The 25,711-nt window shown below is 44.9% G+C and overlaps 1 protein-coding gene across 4 annotated transcripts in view; it reads left to right on the plus strand.

The window, feature by feature from the left end:
• The window catches only part of GRIP2 (glutamate receptor interacting protein 2), a 291,938-nt gene that overhangs the window by 201,374 nt on the left and 64,853 nt on the right, over positions 1–25,711 (plus strand). For 2 of the 4 annotated variants that reach the window (XM_069812127.1, XM_069812128.1), the window contains exon 1: positions 1,263–2,234. The exons of the other annotated variants lie outside the window; for them this stretch is intronic. In XM_069812127.1, coding sequence (XP_069668228.1) covers positions 2,195–2,234 — 40 coding nt within the window. In that variant the 5' untranslated portion in view covers positions 1,263–2,194. Of the gene's footprint in view, positions 1–1,262; positions 2,235–25,711 lie in introns of those variants that run through there. 4 annotated transcript variants of the gene reach the window in all.

Raw genomic sequence — 25,711 nt, forward strand, 5'->3', positions numbered from 1 at the left:
TCAAATTAGCAGCTTCTTGTTGTATTTGTGGTGCAACTGGAGATGTTTTTTTCCTTTAAGATGAGATTTCTCTGCAGCAAAAGCATTAATGGCTGTGTGAAAAGATTTCTAATTACGAATTTTGGCTCAATTACTAATTAAGTCTATTGTCAGGCTGAACCACTTCTTAAAAACAAATTATGGACCAAAATATCTCTTTTGTAAGTAGGATTTTCTTAAGTAGTAATTTTATTGCTTTTGTATAAGTTGTCTGCATGTGAAACAGCTGAGTTCAAACCAAAATAGAGAAGTTGCTGCATTTCAATCCAAGCAAGAACTCTGATGTTAGCCTGAAACCCAGTTTTCCTTCTCCACATGGGCCACACAGAGTTAGGGTCCCCAGGCCTGCAAAATTTCCTGCTGGCACATCCAGATGTGTTCAGGCCCTTTTGATTTATGCTGACTTGTCTCCAGTGGAAACAAGACTTAACCTTGCTGCCCCTCCATGAGCATCCTTCTAAATTTGTAACCTCTTGACTACTTTCAGCCAGATCTAGTAGGAGTCTCAAATATGACTGGACCCTTATACAAAACTGTAGATGGCTTTTGTGCCTTCGTGCCTCAGACCATGCTTGTCTTGCTCTCTCTTCACCATTCGTGGCTATAACCTTGCTGTTATAGATGATACTGGTTCCCAAGGGAATACAGCGACTAAGGAGAAAACTGCCTTTTGGGTGTAAGCTGTGGGCTGGTTGGTACAAACAGGGTTTGTGTCTCACAGCTTGACTGAAACGGGGACCTGCACGGTGCTGCAGGTGGGACGTGAGCCCTGCGCACACCCTTGCTGCCTTCCCTGCCGCATACCCCAGGGCTGGGACTGTAGCATCACCCTCATGCTCTGTATCTCCAACACAAGTCAGCATACTTTATTTTTCATTTTAATAGCAAAGGCAGCAGAGGCTGGTTTATTACAACAATTTCTTTCTAGTCCAGTACCCTCTCTCCACCCACGGTGGAGGACCAGCTGTTTTGGGGGAAGCCACGAAGCATGCTGTGCTGGAGGGCAGGACTCCCTGTGACCCAGCTGGTGACCAGCATCGCCCCCAAAGCCTCCCCTGGCTGCAGTCCGTTGCTCACCTGAATCCTAGCGCAGGACTTGCACGCGTTTTGCCAGTGCTGGTTCCTCTGCCCTTCTGAAGAAAGGGTTAAACCGAGTTTTCAGAAAACGCTGTAGGCAGGACACAAGACTGCAGCTTCAGTACTCCCTTACGAGCACTGTGTGTGTGTTTGGGAAGCAGTGTAATGCTTTGACAGCAGCTTGACATTGCCTTGAAAGGTGCTGGAGGCTCTGCAAGCACTTGCCAAGAGGGGGTGGGGGAAAGGAAAGTGTGTCAGGCAATACTGCAGTCGCAGCCTCTTCTTGCGCTCAGCCCTGCTGCTGCTGCCGCTGCTGCAACTTGGAGGTTTGCGCGAAGCTCCGCTGCCGGCCAACTTCTGCAGCTGGCACCGAGCACAGCGCCGAGGGCAGCCCTACCTCTGCCGCAGCACCGGCTGCTCGCGTTTTCTTTCATTTATTCCTTTTTTTTCTTTTTTTTTTTTTCCCCCACCCCCCTGCCTGAAAACCCCATGACAGCCACAGAAGTGTTCAGGCAGGAAAGGGCCAGCACATCTTAATGGGATGATGTCCGCTCTCAACCGGTGGGGTGCGAGGTGGAATACCGCTGGGAATGAAGTGCACGCTCGACATTTGCTGCATCTGCCGGAGAGTCAGGGCTCAGTGGCTGCCTCCCCTTCAACCAGCTGTTCCGTTTAATCACTGCGCTTCTAACTTTTGCTTTGCAATGCCTGATGGCCAGTCGAGCCGAGAGAGCTAGCACGGGATTTTTAGGACCATCTAAAAAAACCTGTACCCTTCATTTTCCTATTTCTCTACACAGGACTGGCAAGTCACACGTTAAACAGCCATGTAAAGACATTTCTTTCTAACGGATTGCCACATTTTTGAGTCCTCGCACGCTGGAGTGCCCAGGACAATTTCTTTTTGATTTTCCTGCTGTGAAGCGAGGAGCAGCGTGTGCGTTGCAGCCCCGCTCGGCTGTGGGAGGCAGCCTGAAAGTGAGCCTGAGCTGGCTGGAAAGTGATTCCAGTGCAGGCAGGGAGAGAGAAAGGAGCGGCTGTTGCAATTAGTTGAATGATTTGATAGATAACAGCAGACATGCTTTGTGGACTGAAAAAGGATTTGCAGTCAGACTTTGGTGAGTGAGCCTGTCCGTATTTTTTTTTTTCCTCCTCCAGTAGTTTACTTTTGTTTATTCTGATTTCCTTTAACCGCTTTAAGTATCATTAACAATTTCATGTGCTACTTTGAAGGGGGTTTTACAAATCCAAACCGTTGCATACAAACTGTGACTTAATTGCTTTGATTTGCAAAATATATCTCTGCTTCTCCGGATAGAATTTCTCCCTGTGACCACTGGAGAGTACCCTTCAGGCTGCCTCCCTCCTTCTCCTTCTCCAGCTGGAAGATTGGCAGACACAGGGGCTGTTCTTAAGGCACCCCAGATATTGTGGAGCCTTTACAGCTAGTGTTTTGGTTTTTGTTTTTTGTTTTTTTTAAAAAAAAACCCCTAACCCTAAAAGTAGCTTTTTTTATTTTTCAAGATCAGAGTGTGAATGGGCTGGTCATTCAGCAATGGTGAATAGAGGGCTGGGGGTAGGACAAGGGTAAGGGACTCTGCCATCACTCCCACCTCCAGTGTAATCTACTACTACCTTGTCTAATAAATATTTCAGCTCCTGCTAGACATCTGTCATTTCAATGAGCTGCTAACCCCTGTTTTAGAAACCTGGGGTGAGCAATTCACTCTTACTGTGCAGTATTAAAAAAATCCATTTAATTTCTGCAAAAGAGTGGGTAGATGAGTGTTGAAGGGCACTTTTACAAAGGGCACAGTCACCGAATCCTGGCCCCAGTCTTTGCAGGATGGATAGGGTCTAATATTTCTAACTGGTGCAGTATTCAGGTACTTTGTTGCATGCTGTAGCTCTGCTTGTTGCAGCTAAATATACTGCATGGAGCATGCCCTTCTGCTCTGATGCAAGCATTTCCCTTCTGAAAGCAGACATTGGAATTGGAACTATAGAGGTAATTCATGGTTTTTGAATCATTTTACATTGCCTGAAGTGATATAGTGGGACTGACTTTGTTCTCTCCTTGGCCTCAAGATGCCCTAAAGCATAAACCTAACTTGAGAAAATTTTTTTCCCTCCCTAAATCTGAGGGGTAAAATAAACCAGGTGTAAAGCAGCTTAGCCTGGCTGTGTTGCCTAATCCCAAGGATGGTGACTGGATGCAACATCCACTTACTGTAGCAGCACAGCAAGGAGCGGTTTGGGGGCTGGGGCTTATTTTGAAGCTGTCTGAGACATGGCGATGAGTCCTGGTAGGCAGAGGGTGCCTGGGCGCGTGATTTAACAGGGCAGGAATGCAGGCGTTCCATGAAAAGATCAAAAGACAACTTGGCAGGAGCTCCCATTGCTCTTGGGGCTGAGCCATAAGCTGGGCCCCTAGCTCAGAGGTGGCTGATACCAGCTGCGCTGGAGGAGTCTCCTGGATGCCACCAGCCACAGGGAGGATCATTCATCCGGTTCCTCCAACATGTCACCAGAGGCATCTGGTGCTTCATACGTGCGAGTCCCGATGATTGCTGTGTTGCTGCAAATGGCGATGTTGTCTGGGTGTCAGGTGATCAAATGAGAAATATTCCTGATCTCAGCTCCAAACCTTTCTTGAAGAACCTTGGGTCAGTGTTGTACCTAGCTCCGTCATGTACAAGGGAATAGCTCAGTTGCTGAGCTGGTAAGGAAGCCTTGACGCTGGTATCAGACACTTAACAGCTTGTGCTGGTGGTGCTCCTGAGGACCAAGGGTGTGCTGTCATCATCCAGTAGGTACTGTTTTCCTCAGCATCCTACAGATGAGGCCATCCTTTGCACCAGCCACAGAGCAAAGACAGAGAGAGGGGTGGGAAACCATCTCGTTTCATGTCTGCCATCCCTTTTCTTCTTAGATATTTTAGTGCACAAAGAAAAATCTTTGGGGGGGGGGGGAATCTATTACAATGCATTGGGTTTGGCTTTGCTGATGCATAAGGGAGCTTTCTTTTGGTCACTCTGCTCGGTTCTTAATGTGGTTTTTCTCATCATAACGTGGCTTTTTCATGAGACTCATGTCCTCATCTGAAAATCATCTGAGATGGAAGCAATAAAGTGATTTGCTATTGTATCACTCATTTTAGCATTTTAAGTGTGATAGGGAAAACCAGAAACCAGATGGATTGTTTCAAAGAGGCATCCAAATGTTTCAGAAGTGCTTCCTGGGCCCACCACCATTGTGGTCTTGGTTATTTCTTTCCTCCAGCCACTCTCAAAAGTTTTCTGATGGGACATTTTAATAATACAGAGCTTTTGTCTGTCCTTCAGAATGGAAGGGTCAGAAAATGCAAACTAGCGGTGATGTTTTATGGAAGGTGGGGGAAGCATTTATCTTCTGGTTAGAGTAAGCTTGTGTGTGGATCTGCTGATCCAGTGTGATAGTGTGTTTCCACAAGAGACCTTGCAATCTTGCAATTGGAGGACTTCCCTGAAATGCTTTATGGCCTTTCTGAAGTCCAGGAAGACCCTATATGTTTTGCTCTAGCAAACTTCATGTTCAGTTAGTCCTTACTGCAGGATCACTGCAGGAGTGGGCAGAACGACAGAGCTCATTGAATCTCCTTCATGCTGCTCCAAGTGACCAGCTGTGAGGATTCCATTGCAAACCAGCCCAAGTTAAATGGTTAATTGACTACAGCACAGGCAACTTCAGAAGACCCTTTGTATTTCAGATATGTGCATTCGGGTGACTTCACTGTTTTTTTTTTTTTTTAAAATATGGTTTGTGTAGAAGGTAAAGGAAAAATAAAGATAGATGAGGATGTTCAGTGCTTTTCTGTTTGGGTTTGTTGTTTGGTTTTAGGGGTTTTTTTTGTTGCCATTAGAAGCCATACTTTTAGTGTGAGATGGACTCTCTGGAGATCAAGGACAGCAGTACAAATTTCCTGTGCTGCCTTCCTGACCAGCAGGCTGCACCCTTTATCTGCAGGGTGCGAATGGCCAGGAAAAGAGACTTGTTAATAGATCTCTGCCCCTTCCTGCTTGCTTGTTTTCAGGGCTTGAGCTACCCTGTTCTGTGCTGTTCTCTCTCTGCGATAGCCCCAGATCTTCCCAGCCTGCCAAATAGGCAGGGGGAGAAGTAGAGAAAAAAATATCTGAAAGGGATAGAAAAATAACATGAGGAGCTAGAATAAGACAGGAGGAAATCTTAATAGATAAATCTCCTAGGAAGAAAGATTTTATCTTTCTTATTGAAGAATTTATCACAATAGTTCTATTTAATATAACTCCTGCTCATCAAGACACTTACGTCACTTGTCAGCTTTGCCTCAGTTACAGCAAAATGAAAGATTAAGAGAAAAAGAAACAGGGGGGGTGGGGGGTGGGGAGGGTGGTGTACCAAGACAAACATCCCTGGGTCTGGAGCTGAACCACAGTGATCTTAATTTCCTTGAGCTGAAACTGGGCAGAGAGAGTTTGGGCCATTCCTCTGCCCTGAGCTAGTATCAGCCATACCTATGTTATCGTCCGTCAACCTTCCATTTGAATACATCCATTCTGGAAACACCACATCAGCTCAAATTCATTCACTAGACTTAAGGAAAAGCTTTCTGCATCTGCAATTTTGGTGCCATTGCTTCCTGTCCTAACACAGATGACGGATTACTCCTTCCCTCTGTGCATCGCTCTTCTGGCTGTCTGAAGTCAGCAAAAACACTTTCTCCTCCCTCTCTTCTCTTTAGCATAGACAACTCATTCCTCCCCACAGTCTCAGAAGTTTTGGTCTTCTAGATGTCTGGCCAGACTGCACTGATTCAATCTGAATGAACTCCAGCTGGACCATATCTTTCTTGAACTGTGGTACCCAAACCTGCGCACTGCATTCAATCTGAGGCTTTTGTCAGTGCTGAGTAAAATGACAGGATGATTTCACAGATCTTGCAAAAACTATACCCACCTTGATACATACCAGGGTGTTAGCTTTTCTGGCACGTGACATGGCACTATGGAATTACGTTTGGTTTGCAGTCCACAGTATCTGAAGAGTCCTTCCTCAACTGTCACTTAGATAGTTTTTCCCCATCCTTTATTCATTGATTATTCCTGCCCAGGTCTAGTAGCTTGTGTGCACCTCTACTGAATTGTATATTTGTTTTTTCATACATGTACGAATCATTCTGGATTCAAAATTTACTTGCCAGCCTGCTTCCAGTCTCTCATAGCTGGTGGCTGTCAGTAAACTCAGTAAAGAGCAATCTCTCTGCAATCATCCAGGTCATTTAATGAAAACCCGGAGTCTTAACAGAGTGGAGATGGGCCCCCATAGAACTTCATTTAATGCATCCGTCCCTTCTGATTGTGAATAACTGATGAATTTTCTCAGTGTGTGGTTTTCCAATCAGTTTTACATACACTTCATAATCATCTGTATCCTGCTTCCCAAACATACTTACAAAAATAGCATGTGAAACAATGTCAGAAGCATTTCTAAAATTGAGATATAAAAGCTTGCATTTTCTGTCTATCCAGAATGTTGCTCTGTCATAGAAAGAAGTGGAGCGGGCATGACTTATCTATGGTAGATCCAGGTTTGCAGTTAGTCCTCCTCGTCATCTTTTAACAGCTCACACGCAGATGGTCAGTTCCAGGAACTGAAAGAGGAGGTGATGGATTTGTCATTCTCTCACCTCTGCTCTCATATCACTTCTATTTGTTTTGGTTTGTTTTCAAGATGAACATTGCATTTTGCTCTTCTGCAGTCTTTCAATGGCTTATCCATCCTCCATAAGGTCTTAAGGATACCTGCTGATGGCTTTAGGACTTTGTTGGCCAGGTCTCTAAAGTTTTGTTGACTACATTAAGTATAAATGAGTTGATCTACACAGTGGAAATGAGTCCTTGCTCTTTTCTAGAGATAACCCATTCCACCCAAATTGCTTTTTATAGAAGAAAAAAGCCTGAAGTAATTTTCTACAACTTTTCATGGCCTATAGAAATGAATTATCTTTTTATTCAGTTTTTCCCATCCTATACGGAGGTTACAGAGGTTTTCCTCTTAAAAGGTTGTATTCATGCACATCTCATTAGTACACATTTGTTAGTAGCAGGATGTTTTTCAATGCAAAGGCCAGGCAGATTTAATAAAAATGTCAGTCTAGAGAGTCAGTTGAACAACTGCTATTGAGGTTTTTTCCTCCAGCACAAATGGTTGGAGTCTAGTTTCCAGCCCAGATGTTTACCTCCCTGCCAACCAGCTTAAGAAAATCTCATTACCCCTGGAAGAGGTGCACTCTGGCTTTGAGTGACCCATAGTAGGGAACTGAATTTCATGTGGTGTTAAGTCTTGCTTTTGGCTTTATGTCCAGGTCCATTTTTCTTTATAACATTTGTTCTGTTTTGTTAATCCATATAAGCCAAGGATAACCACACTGCCAAAGTGTTTGCATATGTTAGGGCATGTAGGATTTGATTTATTTTGAAAATGGAGTGTTAAAATTGATACTTGTACGTGGATGCCAATGTTTATTGCTTCTGATATTATCTACTTAACTCAAGGATGGAAATAATATGCAATTTTACCCAGAAGGTCAGAAAAAGGCGTTGGGCAACTTGGAGGGAAGGGTGCCTATGCTTTTGTGTTTAGGCATGTGTAGGTGTGGCAAACAAAAGAAACAATTAAAGCTAACAAGTAATAATAATCAGAAGGAGGTGTTGGCACAGAACTGGAGGGGAGAAAGTAGAGCAAAAATAGATATTTAGCAATGTTCATCAATTGACAATTGAATGCTACCAGGCATAAGAACATTTAAGGCTTTTTTCAGCTGTCAGTTCAGCTACTGCATAATTTTTAGAATGTGAGTAATCCCATCAGGGTATGCATGGTCTTAAGCCTTGATAGGATAGGACCCCCAGGTCATTGTATGGCTGTCTATTCAAGGTGGCAGAATACAGTTTCGAGACAAGCGTGCTTAAGTGGGAGTTAGGAAATTCTGTTTCTGTGACAGTCTGACTGCCAGTCTGCTTCTGATTTTTTTTTAATATTATTATTATTATTCCGTTCATAGCAAAAAAACCCCTACTAACCAAGCTTGATGTTCTCAGCTGCCAAATTTATTAATCTGTGGATTTACAAATCAGTCTGTTAACTTTAGGGATGTGCAGAATCACATAGGACAAAGAATTTCTCTCCTTCCATTCCTAACAATTGCCATCCCCGATTTTTTTATTTCAATGAAATTATTTTTTTTTTCCTTTGACCGTGTGTTTTTGTTCAAGGATCTGATAATTACATGCTTGGAGATGATGGCTTTTCAAAAGCATCTTTCCCAGCAATTTTCAACTGGAGATGTGGATAAAAATATCTCCCCAGTTTTTTATCAGAAATGTTTTCAGTAATGTGCAATTATGAGCTCTGCCTTCATTCAATTCATCCTGGAAGAATTTGCTTCACAGGGAAATTCGTTTCCTAGCTGTTGTAGATGCCAGCATAGTTGGCAGCTGCAGGTTTTTGTGGGGAGGAGGGAAAAAAAGGCCCAGAAATGAAAATTGCTGTGAAGTAAATTGGTCCCAACACCTGGAAACCATGAAAGGAAGGAATATCATACTTTTTGTTAAATCATTGTTAAACTGCTTTGCATGTCAGTCCCAAAATGGCCTTGTAAATTATTTAGGGTAGCTGAGAGATGAAGAGATGATCCCGCTTAATCGTGCCTCACAACTGATCTGTTTCTTATTGTGCAGGTTCATGAAATCATGTTAGAAAGGTGGAAGGGTTGTGGTTTCAGTACTTTAGCTTCCAATATCAATGTATAATTAACACTTGTGCGGTATATCCTAATGAAGCTGTAAGTTAGGATCTGGCTCAGGTTTGGGGAGAACAATGCTGGCGTTAAGGCGAGAAGGGCTGTGGAGCAGTTACAAAGAGAATTAATATGCTTTTGTCCTGGAAGTCAGGAACTTGTGCTGGTAAGAGTAAGATCTGGCTCCCTGCTGCTCTGATGTATGGGATGAAAATAGGACTTGCTGCATCCTTCTGCTTCACTGCATCCTCCTTTTTCCCAAAGGAGGGAGGTAGGTCCCTGATCTGGTGTCCGCTGCTGTTTTGGAAGTCATATGCCAAGTTGTTTGCAGCTATTGAGCAAACTGGCTTGCTCGATGTCCCAAATAACTCCTCCCTCCCAGCTTCTGCTCCTTCTGCCGAGCCCTCTCGGTGCCTTCCCTAGAGCCCGCGGGTCCAGCACACCCATCCGCTGCTCTCACCATAGCGAGGGCAGGATGGCACAGCTCCAGTGAGCTGCTTTTCCCAGCCAAATAACCGAGCTAAGTCATGGATCTGCTCCTTTGACTTTGAGTAACCATGTGTGTGACCGTACAAATGATGAACGTCTCAGTCCAACCTCTAACAGGTCCCTGCTGTTGCGCCAGCAGCCTCAGTGGAGTTGTCCCAGCAATACATCTGCTTCTCCACGAGGTCTCAGTGGAGAACCCCTCCTTTCCCACTGTCAGTACGATGCCTGATCTGTACGGGGTCTTTACTGCAGTGAATGGTTCAGCCTGAAATGTGAGGGACGTGGCCTGCTCCTGCCCCAGTGATTTATAGAGGATAATTTCTTTGTGGAATGCAGTGCCGTTTGGGTAGGATTAAACTCTTGGCATAAGATGAATGTACGTGTTCTGCTAAAGGTTTCTTTTTCAATAATGTAATGCATTTCCCATGTAACCTACTGTGTAAACAGATCGTGTTCCTTCCTGCCACGAAATGCTGCGCTCTGTTGCTCACGCTGCAAGGGTGTCTCAAACCTGCAGCCCAGCAGCCCTCCAGGTGGGGGGGTGCATCTCTGGGCAGATTCTCTGCAGGTTTATCCTCAGCCGACTCCTCTGCAGCATGCAGTGAAGCCATGCATGGGGATCCAAGTGTGTGTGTGTGTGTTTGAGTGAGGTGGGAATGGACTAGATGGGGTCCTGGGATAGAGCCACAGAGATATGCCTGAAATCCAGAGAAATCAGTGGGAAGATGCTCAGGTGCATATGGATCTGGATCAAACAGCCCAGGTGACTTGTAAACCTCGTACCTGTGGAGCTAAAATCAGGGTGAAGTTAGAAGAGCTCTGAGACAGAGGGCACATCCCTCGTTGCTTCCTATTTCCCCCCAAAACCAGGTTTCACCCTGTGGTCCATTGCTCCCTTGCCTGCCCTTTCTGTGTAGCACGTGGATCTTTCCCTGCCACCCCTTGCTGCTGTAGCTGGGGTGTGCGAGGCGACTGCTGCTGTCAGGGTGGTGGCAAATGTCACCCAGCTCCAGGCTGGCTCCAGGGACAGCCCAGATAGCTGCTGTGATTTGTGAGGCTGGGCACAAGGCATGGGACAACAGAGAGAAGTTTGTTATTAATAATAATAACAACTTAAAAAAAGAATCAAAGCAACTCCCCTTCCCCCTTGTGTTTCAATTTACCCCTTACCTTCCCACTCAAGCAAGCTGGGCGGAGGGACCCCATCACTTAGAGGGGGGATAAGTGTTCACCTTGCTGGAAACGGGAAACAAAGCATTTTGGAGGCTGCAGTGGAGGTGAGCGAGTGAAGCTCTGCCACTGGCTTTCTCTCCTTTGTAAAAGTCCCTTTATCATTCAGCAGCCGACTCAAGCAGTACCATGAGCTATAATAGGCAATTAACTCCTAGCAGATTTATGTGACACTGCGTTTTATAAGCAAACAATCATGTGTGTTTAATCATTAAATGGATCTACTGTATCTAACATTCATGGAGCTGATCTCTCTCATCTCCCTGTGCACACGCTCAGCTCTCTTGCACCAGTTTAGACCCGTAGACATTCATACTTGTGCACAACTGGTGGAAATGTGTTACTTGGCAGCTGCCTTTGGTTCTGGCAGGCAGTGGTAAGAGGTAAGTACTTGGCAATATCTGCTCTCAGAGACATCCAGACTCCATCTAGAGGTTAGCAGGGTGGGAACGGGAGATGCCTGGTGTGGGGATGTTCCCCCCGCTAACCCTGAGGACCCTCGGTGTGGTGAGGGGCTGCGCAGGCACCTGCACAGCACCCTGCTGAATGCATGCATCCAGTGATTGCAGCGTTCCCCAGACTTCTTGAGGTTTGGAAAGTAGTCGGTTTTAGTATTCGTAGTTAATTTTAGATATACCTGCACACGCTGCTCTTCCACACGTCTGTTACACACTCGACAGAACCTGCTGGTTTTAATTTTTATTAGCACAAGTGCCTTGTTGAATTGAAATTAAGTGGGTATTTGGGAAGCATAATGTGAAGCATTACACTTAATGGTCTGTGTTCCTGAGTAGAGAAAGGCTGTCACAGGAGTCTCCTCTCTTCCTAAGACTCTGCGGTCTTTAGCTAAACCTGAACTTTCCCCGAGTTCATTGCTACTTCTTATCCCCCGTAAGCAGGAAAACTCTCAGCTGTGTCTTTTCAGGTGTGTGTTGCATCTTTTCAGACATACGCCATTATTCAGTGTCCTGGTTTCAGCTGGAATAAAGTTAATTTTCTTCCTAGTAGCTGGTATAGTGCTGTTTCGGATTTAGTATGAGAATAATGTTGATAGATCAACTGATGTTTTCAGTTGTTGCTAAATGGTGTTTATACTAAGTCAAGAACTTTTCAGCTTCTCATACTGCCCTGCCAGTGGAGGCTGGCAGTGCACAAGAAGATGGGAGAAGACACAGCAAGGACAGCTGACCCAAAGCTGTATTCCATGCCATATGATGTCATGCCCAGTATATAAACTGGGGGGAGTTGGCCAGGGGACAGCGCACCTTGGGGATTGGCTGGGCATCAGTCGGCAGGTGGTGAGCAATTGTATTGTGCATCACTTGTTTTGTATATTCTATTATTATTATTATTTTCATTATTTTCCCTTCTTTTTCTGTCCTATTAAACTGTTGTTATCTCAGCCCACGAGTTTTACTTTTTTTTTTTTCTCATTTTCTCCCTCATCCCACTGGCGTGGGGGGGAGTGAGCGAGTGGCTGCGTGGTGCTTAATTGCTGGCTGGGGGTTAAATCACGACATTCAGATATAAACATGCTGGGCCTTGGGTTGCAGTGTGTAGGGAGAAAGCAGGTCTGTGGGGTGCAGGTGGAGCTGTGCTGCTGGGGGCTGCTCAACCCTGCCCTGGGGGGGCCTTCTGCACTGCTGCCCTGTCTCATCCAGGTTCAGCTTCATCCCCTTCTTTGTTCAAAGGGTGAGCAAGTATCTGCCTAGGGCAATACAAAAATGACTTTTCCCCAGTCCTGGGCATGAGTCTGCCATGAGCCAGTCCCTCTGCCTTTTTGTGATGCTCAGGAGAGCCCAGGCTCTCACCAACTTGTGACTGCTGTTCTAACCAGCGTCCCTGTTCGCTAGCCTGTGGTTCCTGTGGCTGGCACCCTGCTCCTGGCTAATCCTCTGGCTGCGATGGTTTTGGATTTCAAACATGTAAAGGAACACAAAGGGAAAATTAACCCACAGAACTGTGGGGCTTGAATTCTGCACAGAGCAGGATTTCCGTGTGAAAATCCCAAGGCTGTCCCTGCTTGCTCACAGGTACTCACAAGAGTGAGCATTTCTTGTGGGCCTTTCAAAGGGTGGCAGAGCCCAGCTTGCAGCAATTTGTTCTGATTTTCACCATGAGTTTCCATGCCTTTTGGGAATTCTTGTACTGGCTGTAGTTGAGACTGGGTTCTCTGCCTGCTTTGCATCAACCGTGCAATGTGAAGCAACTGGAAACCAGCATAATGGTTTGCATGAAGGCAGCTACATAAAACAGCTGGAATGCATTAATAACTGCTGGAGCGGGGTCTTATCCATCTTTCATACTAAACAGATGTTTGCTTTCATTGCGGTGGTGCTGTGCTGATCTTTGGACACCAGCCTGTTTGGAGGATGGGATGTCGGCAGAGCCTGCAGCCAAGGCAAGGCTTGATGGGAAGCAAGAAGTGGGGCAGAAACAGGAGCAGGGCTTGTTGGAAGCAAGATTTAATAGGCAATTCAGGCAAATTTTTAACAGCTGGTTTGATGGGGTCAGACTGCACCAGCTCCAACATCAAATAACTTTGAGCTTTGAAACTTTCTTATTTCATCTTGCTGTCCCGCTAAATCTGATATTTCCTGGCTCTTTGATTTCTCTCCTTCTCCCTCCCTCCCTTAATTTTAAGCAAGGCTCTTGCTTAAACTTTCTTTAGTCTTTCAACTATAAGCTTATTCCATCTCTCACACAGCTCCTGTGAATCCTCCTGACACAGTCAAGGATAAAAGCATCCGAGCCGCATACATGGGCCATTGCATAATAGATAGTTTGTGTGTCAGAGTCTAAAATCTACATATGTTTAGATCAGTCATAAAGTGGGAACATCTGTATATATTCATATATAATGGCTTTTACCACATGAATGAATAATCCAACTCCCACGATTTGATATTTACTTTTTTTGAAACATTGCTACTTAGCTAAACACTGAGGGGAGAATCACATTTATGGGAATTAAGTCTTAGTAAGGTTTAGCAGAGCTTCATGGATAAGCTGGAAACAAGTCTAAATGGGGTGCCGGAAATCTTTCTTTTAAAATAGTTAATACTGTCTGGAACTTCTTCCTGATTTCTTGGCTCTCACTGGTTTTTAAGCACTTTGCATCAGAATGCAGTGCAAATCTGGGATAAAGCACCTGATTTGCAACCTACTGCATTGAATGTCTTCTCATATGATGCCATCTTCCAGCAGTACTAGCTGTCTTTGCAGTCCTCATAACAGGGGTTCCCAAACCTTGGGGGCTGCGCTGCGAGTTGGGGGCTTCAGCTGGGGGATTGCCTCATTGCAGCGTTGCTGGCAAACCTGGCTGTGAGATACCTTGGTGCACTGGCCCATGGGATGATGGAAAAAGGTGGTGAAGACAGAGATCCCCTGCTTAAAAGAAGGCTGGGGAAAGGCTGAGAGAGTTGGGGTTGTTCAGCCTGGAGAAGAGAAGGCTTTGGGCAGACCTTCTAGCAGCCTTCCAGTCCCCAAAGGGGGCCTACAAGAAAGCCAGAGAGGGACTTTTTACAAGGGCATGTAGTGATAGGACAAGGGGTAGTGGCTTTAAACTGAAAGAGGGTAGATTTAGATTAGATGTAAGGAAGAAGTTCTTCACTGCGAGGGTGGTGAGGCACTGGAACAGGTTGCCCAGAGAGGTTGTGGGTGCCCCATCCCTGGCAGTGTTCAAGGCCAGGTTGGATGGGGCTTTGAGCAACCTGGTCTAGTGGAAGGTGTCCCTGCCCATGGCAGGGGGGATGGAACTAGATGATCTTTAAGGTCCTTTCTGATGCAAATCATTCTATGATTCTGTGACTTGCTACATCTGCTGTGTCAGGCTGGTTTATTCTCTCCCCACAGTCAGCAAAGCCTCTCAGCCTTGCACCAGCTCTGCCCTCGCTGTGGCTGGGGCTGAGCACGTACCCGGCTGTAGGCTACGGTTAGCCAGGGTTGTCCTGGTTCACCAGACTGCTCTGCTTTTTCATAGCTCCTTTTGAAGCTGTCGACTAGTTGAGATGATAAGATCAGTGCAGTAGCAAACAAGGTCATGGACAGCTTTGATATCTCATTTCATAGTTTATTTGACTTTTCTATGCTAGTGCTGATGGCATCCTTTAGGTTTTATATAAATCTGTTTTCTTGCTTCACCCCTTGATCCCTGGCTCTGCTTTTATTAAATGTTACTGCATCGAAGTGCATCTCTTCTGTTGCCTGATTTGTCTTTTTTTTTTTTATTTTGTTGGTTTTGTTTTCTTGTGGTTTGCATGGATTTTCATATTGCTGTCGGCGCTGAGATTGATTCACACCACACGTGGACCTGCATCAATCTCAGCCACCTCTTGAACTGGCACAGCAAATCTCCCAGATTTGATTCCTCATTTCATTTTCTGGGCCTTTTCCCTGAGCAAGAGCAGACTCGTAATAGGGGCAGAGAGAGGGTGTTAACCTGGACAAGTGGTGGGGTGACCTTCCTTGCAGCAGTCCTGCTGGGCTGTCCTTGCCCACCCCTTGTTAAATCTTGCTGGTGCAGGGGTTGCACATGTCAAACTGATGTTGTTCCTGGAGATTGGCAGGGGAGCAGGATGTGATTCACTGTAAGAAGGGGTTCTCCCCAACTCCTCATCTAAGCAGTTATATTTTCTAGAAGGTTTCCTTAAGATTGCTTTACTACTCTTAGTTGTTTTCCAGATTGCATGCTGTAAGTTTAGCACAGGTGCTAAAATTTTATGTATGCACTTGGGAGCATGTAATTTACTTGTGCAACAGGGGCTCTCTCTTGGAAGTGTGATAGGAGTAAAACAAAAAAAAAATGTTACAACTGTAGTGAGTCCCTCTTCAAAAGGGATTACCAGGCTGAACATTGGCATCATGTCTTGTTGCCACCTCGTCTTCCCTCTCTGCTGACTCCAGTGGGTTTTCCTCTGCCCTATCTACTGCCTGCTAGAACAGATTTGCTCTTGGCTATTTCCCTGCTGAACTGGGAGAAGTTATCTGGCTGTAGCAAAGCCCAGAAGAAAAAACTATTGTCTCAACCCACTAATTTACAAACTCAAGGATATCCAATGATAGTTTTTGTTACTCCCACTTTTATTTCAAAACTCATGCTCTGTCTCTTCACTTCCTATCTGTGTATATGTAGGGGAGCGGGTATTCCAGTTTTCCTCTGTTTGAGCATTTTTCAGCGGAAAAAGGTAGCTCAGAGAACCTGGGCACTCATTGCTTTTGGCTCTGCTGCAGAAATACTGATGTATCCTCCTGCTTCATTTGAGGTGGGATCTCAAGCTTTGAGAATCATAGAAAAGACTTATTATAGACAAAAATGGCCTTTTCACTGAACTGTGATTTTTCTTTTCAGCCAGCTTCAGCCCAAATAGCACCTTCGCCTTTTTTTTTTTTTTTTTTTTTTAAAGACTGGGCTGTTTTCAGCCCGAATGAGCCATTCAAAATCCAGTCTCACCCCCTGCATGATACAGGTCAAAGAACTTAGCCCAGTTTCTGCAAACCATGCTCTGAATCCCCTAAGGGGTGCCAAATGATTTTTAGAAAGATGCCCATCCATCATGAGAAGGCACCCAGTAACACAATGTCCAGGAGGTTAATTCTTCTCATTTAGTGGAACGAGAGGACATGCACACATTCCAACATCTAGGATGAATCTCTGCAGCTTTCCTTCCCAAATTCTGGCTCTCTACCTCTCCACTGAAGAGTAATGTGCTCTCCTGCCATGCTCATATACCAGATCTCATTGCCTTTTCCCCTTCTCTTCAGTACAGCACTACCTTGTTCTTCTTAAACTCCTTCCCTCCCTGGGAGGTTAACAACCTGTTGATTTTTGACACTTCTTTTATAAGATCTTGGAGGATGGAAGACACCAGGTACCATTTTTAAAGCAAAGATCATAGGGACCAAAAGGGAGTTTGTAAAAGGCAAAATAGGTCAAAGAATTTACTGTTGCTATCACTGCAGCAAATTGATCTCCATTTCAAAAGCTGGAAGTCCTGACTTCTACCTGTTCTGTCATCCCCAAGCTGTTGATTTGTGCTGCATATTCACACCCAGGCTGTGCACGAGGGCGCTCAGTTCTTGGCACTGCCAATGGCTCCTGAGTCCTGTCTCCCCATCTCCTCCCTGGACCTCTGTGAGTCCAAGCCCAGCGTTAGGTAAGACAGAAAAAAACCCCAAGACAAAGTATCTTGTAATATGGACATTGATAAATCTTTTTGGCTTTAACTATTGATACATCAAAAATAAAAGCTTTTGCCTGGTTGGGTGTGTACATTTTGACAAACCTTCCCAGTTGGGAGGCAGCTTAGTGCCAAACCCTGTGCAGTGAAAGCAATCATGATGGTTTTCATGAAAACAAAGCTTGTTTTCGCTTTTTGACTAATTTTGGGTTTTTAAACAAGCAGGTAATATTGGCCTCTAGGTTTAGGTGGCACCAGTGACTGGAGTGCTTAAGTCTAATAAACTGACAGTATTTAATTTCATTTGATTAGAAAGCCACAATAGAGCTGTCTTTTTTATTTGATTTCATTCCACAGTCACTTAGCATAGCATTTGGTGCTTGAAAGAAGGAAAGTCCCCAGGGTTTGGATTCAGCAGGCTGTGTTTCTTATCCATCTCCATATTCAAGAAAAAGTTTGGAGGCTTACATGGAATAGGGGGAATTGTACTCCCTTGCCAGCTAGGATTTACTGCTGCCTGCTGCATAGATTAATAAACCCAGTTGTATCTAGAGAGTCATTCTTCCCTGGGAATAGTGTTAGACTTTATCGGTCATTTCTCACCATATTACAATTGCTCACTTGGATAACTTTCACGAAAGATCAGTCTGAAAATGTATCTTATTCCTCTTTAATTTTTACTCTTGAAAGGTAGTTTCTTCAGATAACACAATCAGTATCAGCAATATTTCATCTTTCTAGCTTATTGTTGGATTCTCCCCAGTACAGTCTACACTGCTTAATAAGAGAAATTGCCAGATTGACTGGAAAATGTAACTTTAATAACACCATTTCAGGCACTAGAACTGTTGAGAAATAATAATCTCATCGAGTTGGTTTCTGCAGTATTCTTGTCCCTCATGCACAAAATTACCGCATATAATGCGTGTGTGTCTGTGCGTGCAAATGTGACCTGCAAGGGAGGGGTGAGAAACTGCGTATTTTCCCCCGCCACTTGGTCGTTCATAAATATACACTGATGAAGCTGTCTGAAAATGTCTAGGAGGGTGAGAGGGATTGCGGGAAGGGAAGTGTCTCTCCTTTTCCCTCTTTATTTTTATTCTTTAACACTAGAAATTCAAATCTTGCTGGGGAATGCTTAAGAAAAGTGAGCTGGAGAGGGCTCACTGAGTGAAAAGGGACCTTTTTGGTATGGACTTTTTTTGAGGATGCTTTGGAAGAGGTGGATAAAAGTGAGGATGTTTGGGTTTTGTTTGGGAGAAGCTATTTGTGCTGATGACCCAGCCTGTGCTATCCTTCAAGAAGTTCTTAATGAGCCTAACTTAATGAACAAAAGCATATCTTCACCAGAATGGGGAAGGAACTGTCCCTGATATTTTCAAATTAAAGAAAGAAAAGAAATCACAGGCTGCTTCAGAAGAACAACAAAAGCTCCTCTGTGAGCAGAAGAGCATAAGAACATTTATTTTCAACAGTTTTGCATCCAATATCCCTTGTTCTCCTCCCTACCATGCAGAGGAAAATAAGTGGTGAAGCTGGTCTAGAGCTGGTTTACACAGCAGCTCTTTGCTTTGCTAAGAGCAAGAATTTGGGTCTTTTCTACTCAAAACAGTTTCAATGAAAGTTACAGGACTATAATCCTCTTTCAGGCTGCTCTGTCTCCCCCACAGGTTGATGGATATTAGCCACTGGGTTCCAGAGGTGCAAAAGGACAGTAGACGGATGGATGTACAGACAGCATGTGAAGTTAATTTTCACAGAAAACTAAGCAAAAAAAAAAAAAAGGAGCTGGGTTTAATAAAAAATGCTAGTCACTTTTTCAAGTATTTTTTCTTCCATCTCTCAGTACAGCTTGAGTGGAAATTAAGAACTGCTTCCAGGTCCTCTATCGCACACCCTCTCCGATGCACTGATTAGATAAATAAAGTTACCTGCGCTGGCTTCCAAAGCAATAAGGAGTGACAGACAATGCATTGTAGCAATGTCTCCAGTACATAAAAGACATGACTGTAATGGCAGGTTGACTTCAGATTCTTAAATTGTGTCTTTTTTATTTCTTCCCCTTTTATGCTCTTTTATGGAATGTTGTGTATTTAAAGAAAGCATGAGGAGTACCAGATTTTGGCATTGCAAGCTGGGTCCAGCATTCATTCTTATCAGGTGGGACTTGGATCAGTCCTTGGGAGGTGTTTGATATCCTATGAAAGTTGATGTGAGTTAAATCTTTCCAAAGCCCGGCTTCTCTGCAGAGCCAACTTAAATGGGGTTAGTGCACACACACACACACGCACAAATTAGATCATCTGCTTGTCTACTAAATGCTGAAACTCTTCTCACGTCTCCATGAGAAGCAGGAGTCGTCGTCCATCAGTGTTGTGTATCTGCTGAGGGCTTGCAGGGCAGAAAAAAATACACTCTAGTATCCCTTGGAAGCCAACCTGCTTGATAACAGAGGCATGTTCTGGCTCATATCTTGGTCTCATAAAGGCTACTGCTATGCAAATAACTATCTATATAATTTTGGTTGAAAATGGTTGCTTGAAACAAATTGTTCCTTTAAAAGTAATTTTCATTTCTTATTAAAAAGAAAAAAACAGAAGAACAAAGCATGGAGTTTTCTGTTGAACAATAGGCTATTGTATCTTTTATAGATCTGTTTCCTGTGAATAAAGCAGCAGGTGGTTATGATATTATACATGCCTTAGAAGGGTTGGTAGATAAACGAATAAAGGCTTTAAAAGAAAAGAAGGGGAGACGTGGAGGGTGTGGGGAGATGAATTCCATGCTGTGTGTATCGGGGAGCGGAAATGAAAATGTATGACTTCCTCTTGGAATAACGTCGAAGTTTGGACAAGTTCTCCCTGGCCCAGATGCCAGGAGTAATGACTGCACAAATGGTTGGAGGAGATGCCACAAAAACCTCTGATGGCACAAGAAGCTGCAGTCGGTGGAGCACGTTCCCAGTCCAGGGAAGGGAGCATAGCATCGTTGCAGTGGGGCCAGTGCAAGTATGGGCAGCAGGTTGATAATGCTCTTGGGATGGTTTTTTTTTTTTCCGCCAGAAGTAGCTGGGAAAATGGGAGAAAATTCAGTTGTCATCTCTGGGGCAAGGACTTTGTTCCAGCAAGCGCAGTTATTGTATGGCATGGCTGTCCTCTCTGGCTGTGCTTTCAGAAAATTTGTGGTAAGAGGAGTTGAAAACATTTCCCCAAGCCCTCATTTGTCTTCTGTGTAACTTATGAATATGTGCTGTGAGGGGGTTTGTTGCCAGTGAAGGGAAAAATATGAGGCTCTTCTTCACAACAGGCAGCCTCTGCTATTTGTACCACAAATTTGTTGGTACGTGTATTTATGAAATTAGGGAGAGGCTGCTCCCAAAATAACTTGGTCCATTCCAGTCTGAGCTTGCTGGTTAAGGGGAAATTTTTTTAAAAAATCTTCCTAGTGCAAAGGAAGGGAGAAGCATTTCAAAGCTGTGCTCGGGTCTGAGTGGCTGCCATGGGAGAGTCACATTGAGGGTGCCTTGCACTGATGGAGGTGGAGAGAAGATCTGTGATGGGCACTGGGTTTTTCACCAGCATACTTCCAAATGTCCTACCCCACCTCCTGGAGAATAAAAAGCCAGGAAACACTAGGCCTCTTAAAGTTTGGGGTTTTTTTTTTTGATGCAGCGAGCAAAACAGTACGTGTCATGACAATGAAATTGTGCTGCAGAATCCTAAAGCAAAAGTGGCATTTTTTTTCTTGTTTTTAAACACTTCACAGGAGCATGGGCTGTCTTGCCTAAGGATTTAGTGTATTTGTTGCTGGATACTTGGGCTAGTTTTATGTAGGGCAGGATCATGAACTCTAACTCAACTTTAGCAGTATTCTAGGAAAAGCAGTCTGGAGATCACTGGCAGATGTTTTTCGTCTGTTTGCGTTCTATTTATTTATTTTCTTTAGCTTTTCTGATACAGAGCTGGAGCAATGCATTTCTGGAGATGGGAAAAGAACTGAACATCTGTATTGGGCTTAATGAACTCATGTACAAATTTTCCAGGGGCCTAAGGAACTTTGGATTTAGTTGAGCAGAAGAAAATTCAAGCCACCTGCTGAGGAAGGCTTGAGGAAGGTGGGAAACAGAGTCTTCATGGAAACAGTCTCTTGCCTGAAGCGGAGATGTGGGAGGTGCTCTCGGGCCATGGTGAACTCCGTAACTAACTCGTTTCAGGAAGTCATGCAATCTGTTTGTAACGGTATTCAAAATGAGCTTTTTGTTTTCCTGTCCTAGCCTCTTTAGATCCACTTGTCTCTTGTGTTAAAGGCTAAGTGCTCTGAAGATGGGAGGCCACCGCTGTGCTGCTCTCATGCAGAGCTGACACAGCCAGCTCTGATCTGCTGCGGCGGTGCTAAAATAACCCAAACTGCCCTTAGGGGGATGTGCTGGAGGTTTGGTTGCGTACAGCCTTGCAATCAAACCCAAACCAGTTACTGGTGCATAAAATGCCACCGGGTGTGATGCCATGTGAAGTGTCAGCCTGGGGAGAGGTGGGAAGGATGACGTTACTGTCCTCCTCTAATGATGGTACAGCCCCTGGCCAGGCTGTCGTGGAGGCTGTGTAATTTGGGGGCTAAACACCAATTTGAGATTCAGAACAGCGGGTGTGCATGGATATATCTCTTTTTCCCTTCCCTCCTTCTAGTAATATGACAACTTTTTAAAGGTGATTAGGTGCCTAAAGATACAGATAGATATTTTTGAAGTGCATGTCCATGTCTTCAGGCTCTCAGATATCTTTAAAATCCTGGGCCTTGAAGACTAGCTCCCAGGCAGCTGCAGTTTGAATCATCACTAGCTGCCTGACCCACTCTCACGTACCCAACTGCTCTTTACCTGACTATAGATAAATGCCTTCCTTGACTTACAGAAATAACTCTCCTCAAAATGGATCAAATTGCACTTAGTTTTATTCATTTGGCTTCCTGCTTCCACCCTCGTGCTTTTATTCTAGCAAAAAATACCGGCTTGCCTTAGCGTGAACAGCTTTTGGCTCTTAACGCAGTTTTAGCATTCATTTCTCTAAACAAGGAGTGCAATTACCCTATGGCAAAATAACTGTCTCCAACTGTCTTTTTTTCCATTAAACAAATGGGAGGCTTTACCTGTTGGTCTTCCCATAAGATTAATGCACTTTCTCTGCAGGAACTGTCTTAGAGCAATCCAGGAATCTGAACAACGTGCAGACAGCAAGCCTAATTGTCACAGAATCTTATTTAGCCAATGCCGATTTTCATTAAGAGGTGATCTCTGTTAATAACATAGACTAATAACTCTTCTAAATGAAAAAAAAAAAACCTTCCTTCCCCCCACCCAGGCAGGGATAATGAACTCCTAAATCAGTGCTCTTTCTGAGGAAGGTTTTTGGGTTTTTTTTCCATTTTAACAGAGGTTGGCTTGAGACCTAACTGATGTCAGGAGATCCTGGTGCCTGTGCTCATATCCCATTGGGAATTTAACTAAGAAAAGTCATGGTGTTATTGAAATTGGTTTTGCTGCTGGTTGCTACAGAGAAAGAATTTGGCCTAGGACATCTCTACTGGCTCTGTGAAAGCTGGGGACTGATGGGGTGTCTCAGAAAGGCAGCAAGTCAACGTTGGTGAGGGTTCCACAAATGGGTCAAACTGTTCAGGAAGCCCAGGGATCACTAGTTTAGAGAAGATGTGGATTTCCTAGGAGTTAAGATTGATTTAAGTGTATGCAGCTGACCCTTGCAAATCAGCCAGCTGGCTGCTAGATGATTAATGGGCAAACAAGCATCTTGGTTAGAGGAGAGACTCCTGTTTGTGCCCTCAGTGAGAAGGCAAGGGTGGGGATGTAAATTCAACCTTACTATTAGACCTAAGAGAATCCACATCAGAGACAGCCATGAGAAGTCAGGAAACCAAGTTCTGCTGCTTGTGGAGCAACTTGTCTTTTCTATCAGTGCCCCAGTTCTTAAACCAAAAAACCCGACAAAACCCAACCCAAAGACACAGATTGGGTTGGCTGCTATCAGGACAGACCATGGGGCCTGGCAGTCAGGGAGGACATTGCGCAGATCCACTTCTCCCCATGCCCCCCGGTTAACTGGGCTTATTCCCTTCCTTTTTGGATTGCAATTATTGACAGCTGTTACTCCCCTCTCCTTTATTGTCCTCTCCCCTAAAGTACAGGATAGAAGTAGATAATCCCCAAAACATTATGTGGTGAAAAAAGCAGGGAGAAGCGGTGGTGCTGGTGGCAGAGCAGGTGACAGGACATTTTTATGGCCCTGTGGCCATCGCTGGAGCTGAGGTGCCGAATGGTGTGTTATGAAGCAAGTAGCAGAGCTCCGGCTATACAATCCCATGCCAGTTAATCACTGAGAGACTAACCTCTGGGCAGCCCTTGCTCTCCTTGCTGCTGCCAAGTGCCCCTCTGGTACCTCCCAGTATGGTCCAGGGAGCGAGGGCAGGCTGGCTGCACCTCGCAACTGGGGAGCCTGGTTTCTCAGGCAATACATTCCGTGGTGAGCTGCTAAGCCAAGGAATGGGAAAAAAAACCAAAACCAACCTGAGTAAAGCAAGAGCAGGTGATGAAACAGTTCAAATGCCTCTTTCACCTTTCTTTTTTTTTTCTTGTTTTTTTTTCTTGTTTTTTTTTCTTGTTTTTTTTTCTTATTTTTGCTCCCTTGACTCCCTGCTTTGTCTTGTGCACAACAGGGCTCTTCTGGAAACAGATGGTTTCCTACTGAGGCTGAGCCACCGGTTCCACTCAGGAGGCAGACTCGGTCCCATCTGGGCCACCTCTTCTGCAGTTGCGGTGTTCCCACGCTGGGCTCTTGCTGCTCCTCGCTGCGCTGACCCGAATCCCGCCTGGGATTTCCCCTGTGGGGCAGGCAGAGGAAGCCAATGTGCCAATTTTCTTTTATTTGGGTGAAAGTTACTGGAAAATACCTGTATTTTCCTGACATCTCCCTACACCTCATCCTTCCTGGGTAAACCTGTGTCACTTTCCGTGCTGCCTGTCAAGGGGAGGGTGCCTCTGATGGGGATCTTTAGCTCCTGGGTTGTCTTACCTGGAGACCTGGATGCTACTGGCACAATCTCGATTAAACAGGGACAGCATAAAACGTTACGGTGCCCTGTCTGGACCTGACACATTGCACTAGAGCCACTGAAGTGCCATTGACTATGGGCCCTGCTGAGAGCTGCCATTAACTGTCTGGCAGCAGGGTGGGATATTGGATTTTGCCCTGACCTTCCCTTCTTCCTGCCCCCAGTAGTTCAGCTAAAACAAGGAGATGTTTTTCCATCTCCTTCATCTGTCAAGTTTGTTTTTGAGGGAATGAGATGGGACTATCTCCTCTTTTTTGTACTGTTTGAGATGTATACTACTCAACACTGTTGCTGCAGGGTAGGACCTCAGTGCCATGTGTGTAGGGGTAGGGACTCGGGAGTTCTTCTCTCCCTGGTGTTAGTAAGCAAAAACTATTGTCAAAGAACTTACAGGAACTTTTCTATATTGTCATAGATTCCCATGGGATCACTATATGGAAAGCGTTGTGTGCTCAGTTTTATTGAGGGTCTTGTGTACTTGGTGAACTTTTCTGAAAGATTTAGAGTCAGCATTAACACCACTGCTTGAAAATCACCAATTACATAATTTTTTTTCTTTGGAATATTTTTGGCCCACTTGGTGTGAGAGAAAAAGCTTGAAAAATACATCTCTAATGGCTCCAGCACTGATTGCTTGCAAAAAGAACCCGCGCAGGCCTAAAGAAAAAAGTTATTTTCCCAATTTTAGGGAGTAGAAAGATTCATGAATTTTCAGTGCTTAGTTTGGCACTGCGATTTGGGCCAACTGAGCAATCAGGCTAGTTACTAGCCTTGCCTCTGAATTTATGCTGTGCTAGGCAGGAGAAATGACTAAGAGCACAAAAAGAAGGAATTTCTTTTTTTAAAAAAACAAAGTATCCCCCCCCAAATAAAAAAGCTCAGAAAAAAGTGACTCCATTAATACTAGCTTGAGTGGCAGAGCAGGAAATCGGCTGAAAATGAACAAAGAGCCACGCGGCAGGGATGCTAATGCAAGCAAATGCCAATTCACACTTCGGCAGGCGGCGTGCGGCAGCTTGTTTTCCTGTTCAAACATTTTAGCCAGATAATGAGCAAAAAACCCAAGCATTTTTCACATAATCAACTGAGTTTGGAAGGGAGAAGCAATAGAGGAAGGGGAGCCGCGGTGCTAATTATTTGCCAGCTGATATGGCTGTCAACGAAGCAGCACGGGACTGTGCGGGGGGTGCGTTGCTAATTGGTGGCAGCGGCTGTAGCTCGGGTCGCTGCTTTTGGCCGCTTGGCTGGTGGTGGAAGCTGTTGTTAATGCACGGGCAACCTGGTTGCTTGCTGAAATGGAAGCCAGGGCACGTTTGCCAACAGCTATTGGGGTAGGGAGGGTAACCGTTAGCGAACTGGGGTTGCATATCAATATCGGTTGGGATTGCGATGGGGAAATGAAGCGCAGAAGGGCGCTAGTGGCTGTCTGGTCCAAGGTGGTGTGTTTATGTGAAGCAGATGGTTGACTGCTTTACTTTGCCAGCAGATTATGGAGTTGGCTTTGAACCATCTTGCGTGGTTTCCCAGGAATGCAGGCATCCCATCCGCAGCAGAACGTTGCTGCCTTGAGCATGTTACCTGGGGTCAGAGCTGGCAGCGATGCTCTCACATGGAAGGCGGCTGCATGCTGGGGAGGTCCTCACCATCCACAGTGTCCTGTGTGACCGAAGGCACACTGATGCTCCAGTGGCATTGAGAGGCTCCGGTCCTGCATGTCCCAGGGTATTTTGCAGGTGCCTTTTGCAGTGCTGAAAAAGCAGCC

Source organism: Haliaeetus albicilla, chromosome 24, assembly GCF_947461875.1.
Source record: "Haliaeetus albicilla chromosome 24, bHalAlb1.1, whole genome shotgun sequence".
In the NCBI taxonomy this organism is placed as follows: Eukaryota; Metazoa; Chordata; class Aves; order Accipitriformes; family Accipitridae; genus Haliaeetus; species Haliaeetus albicilla.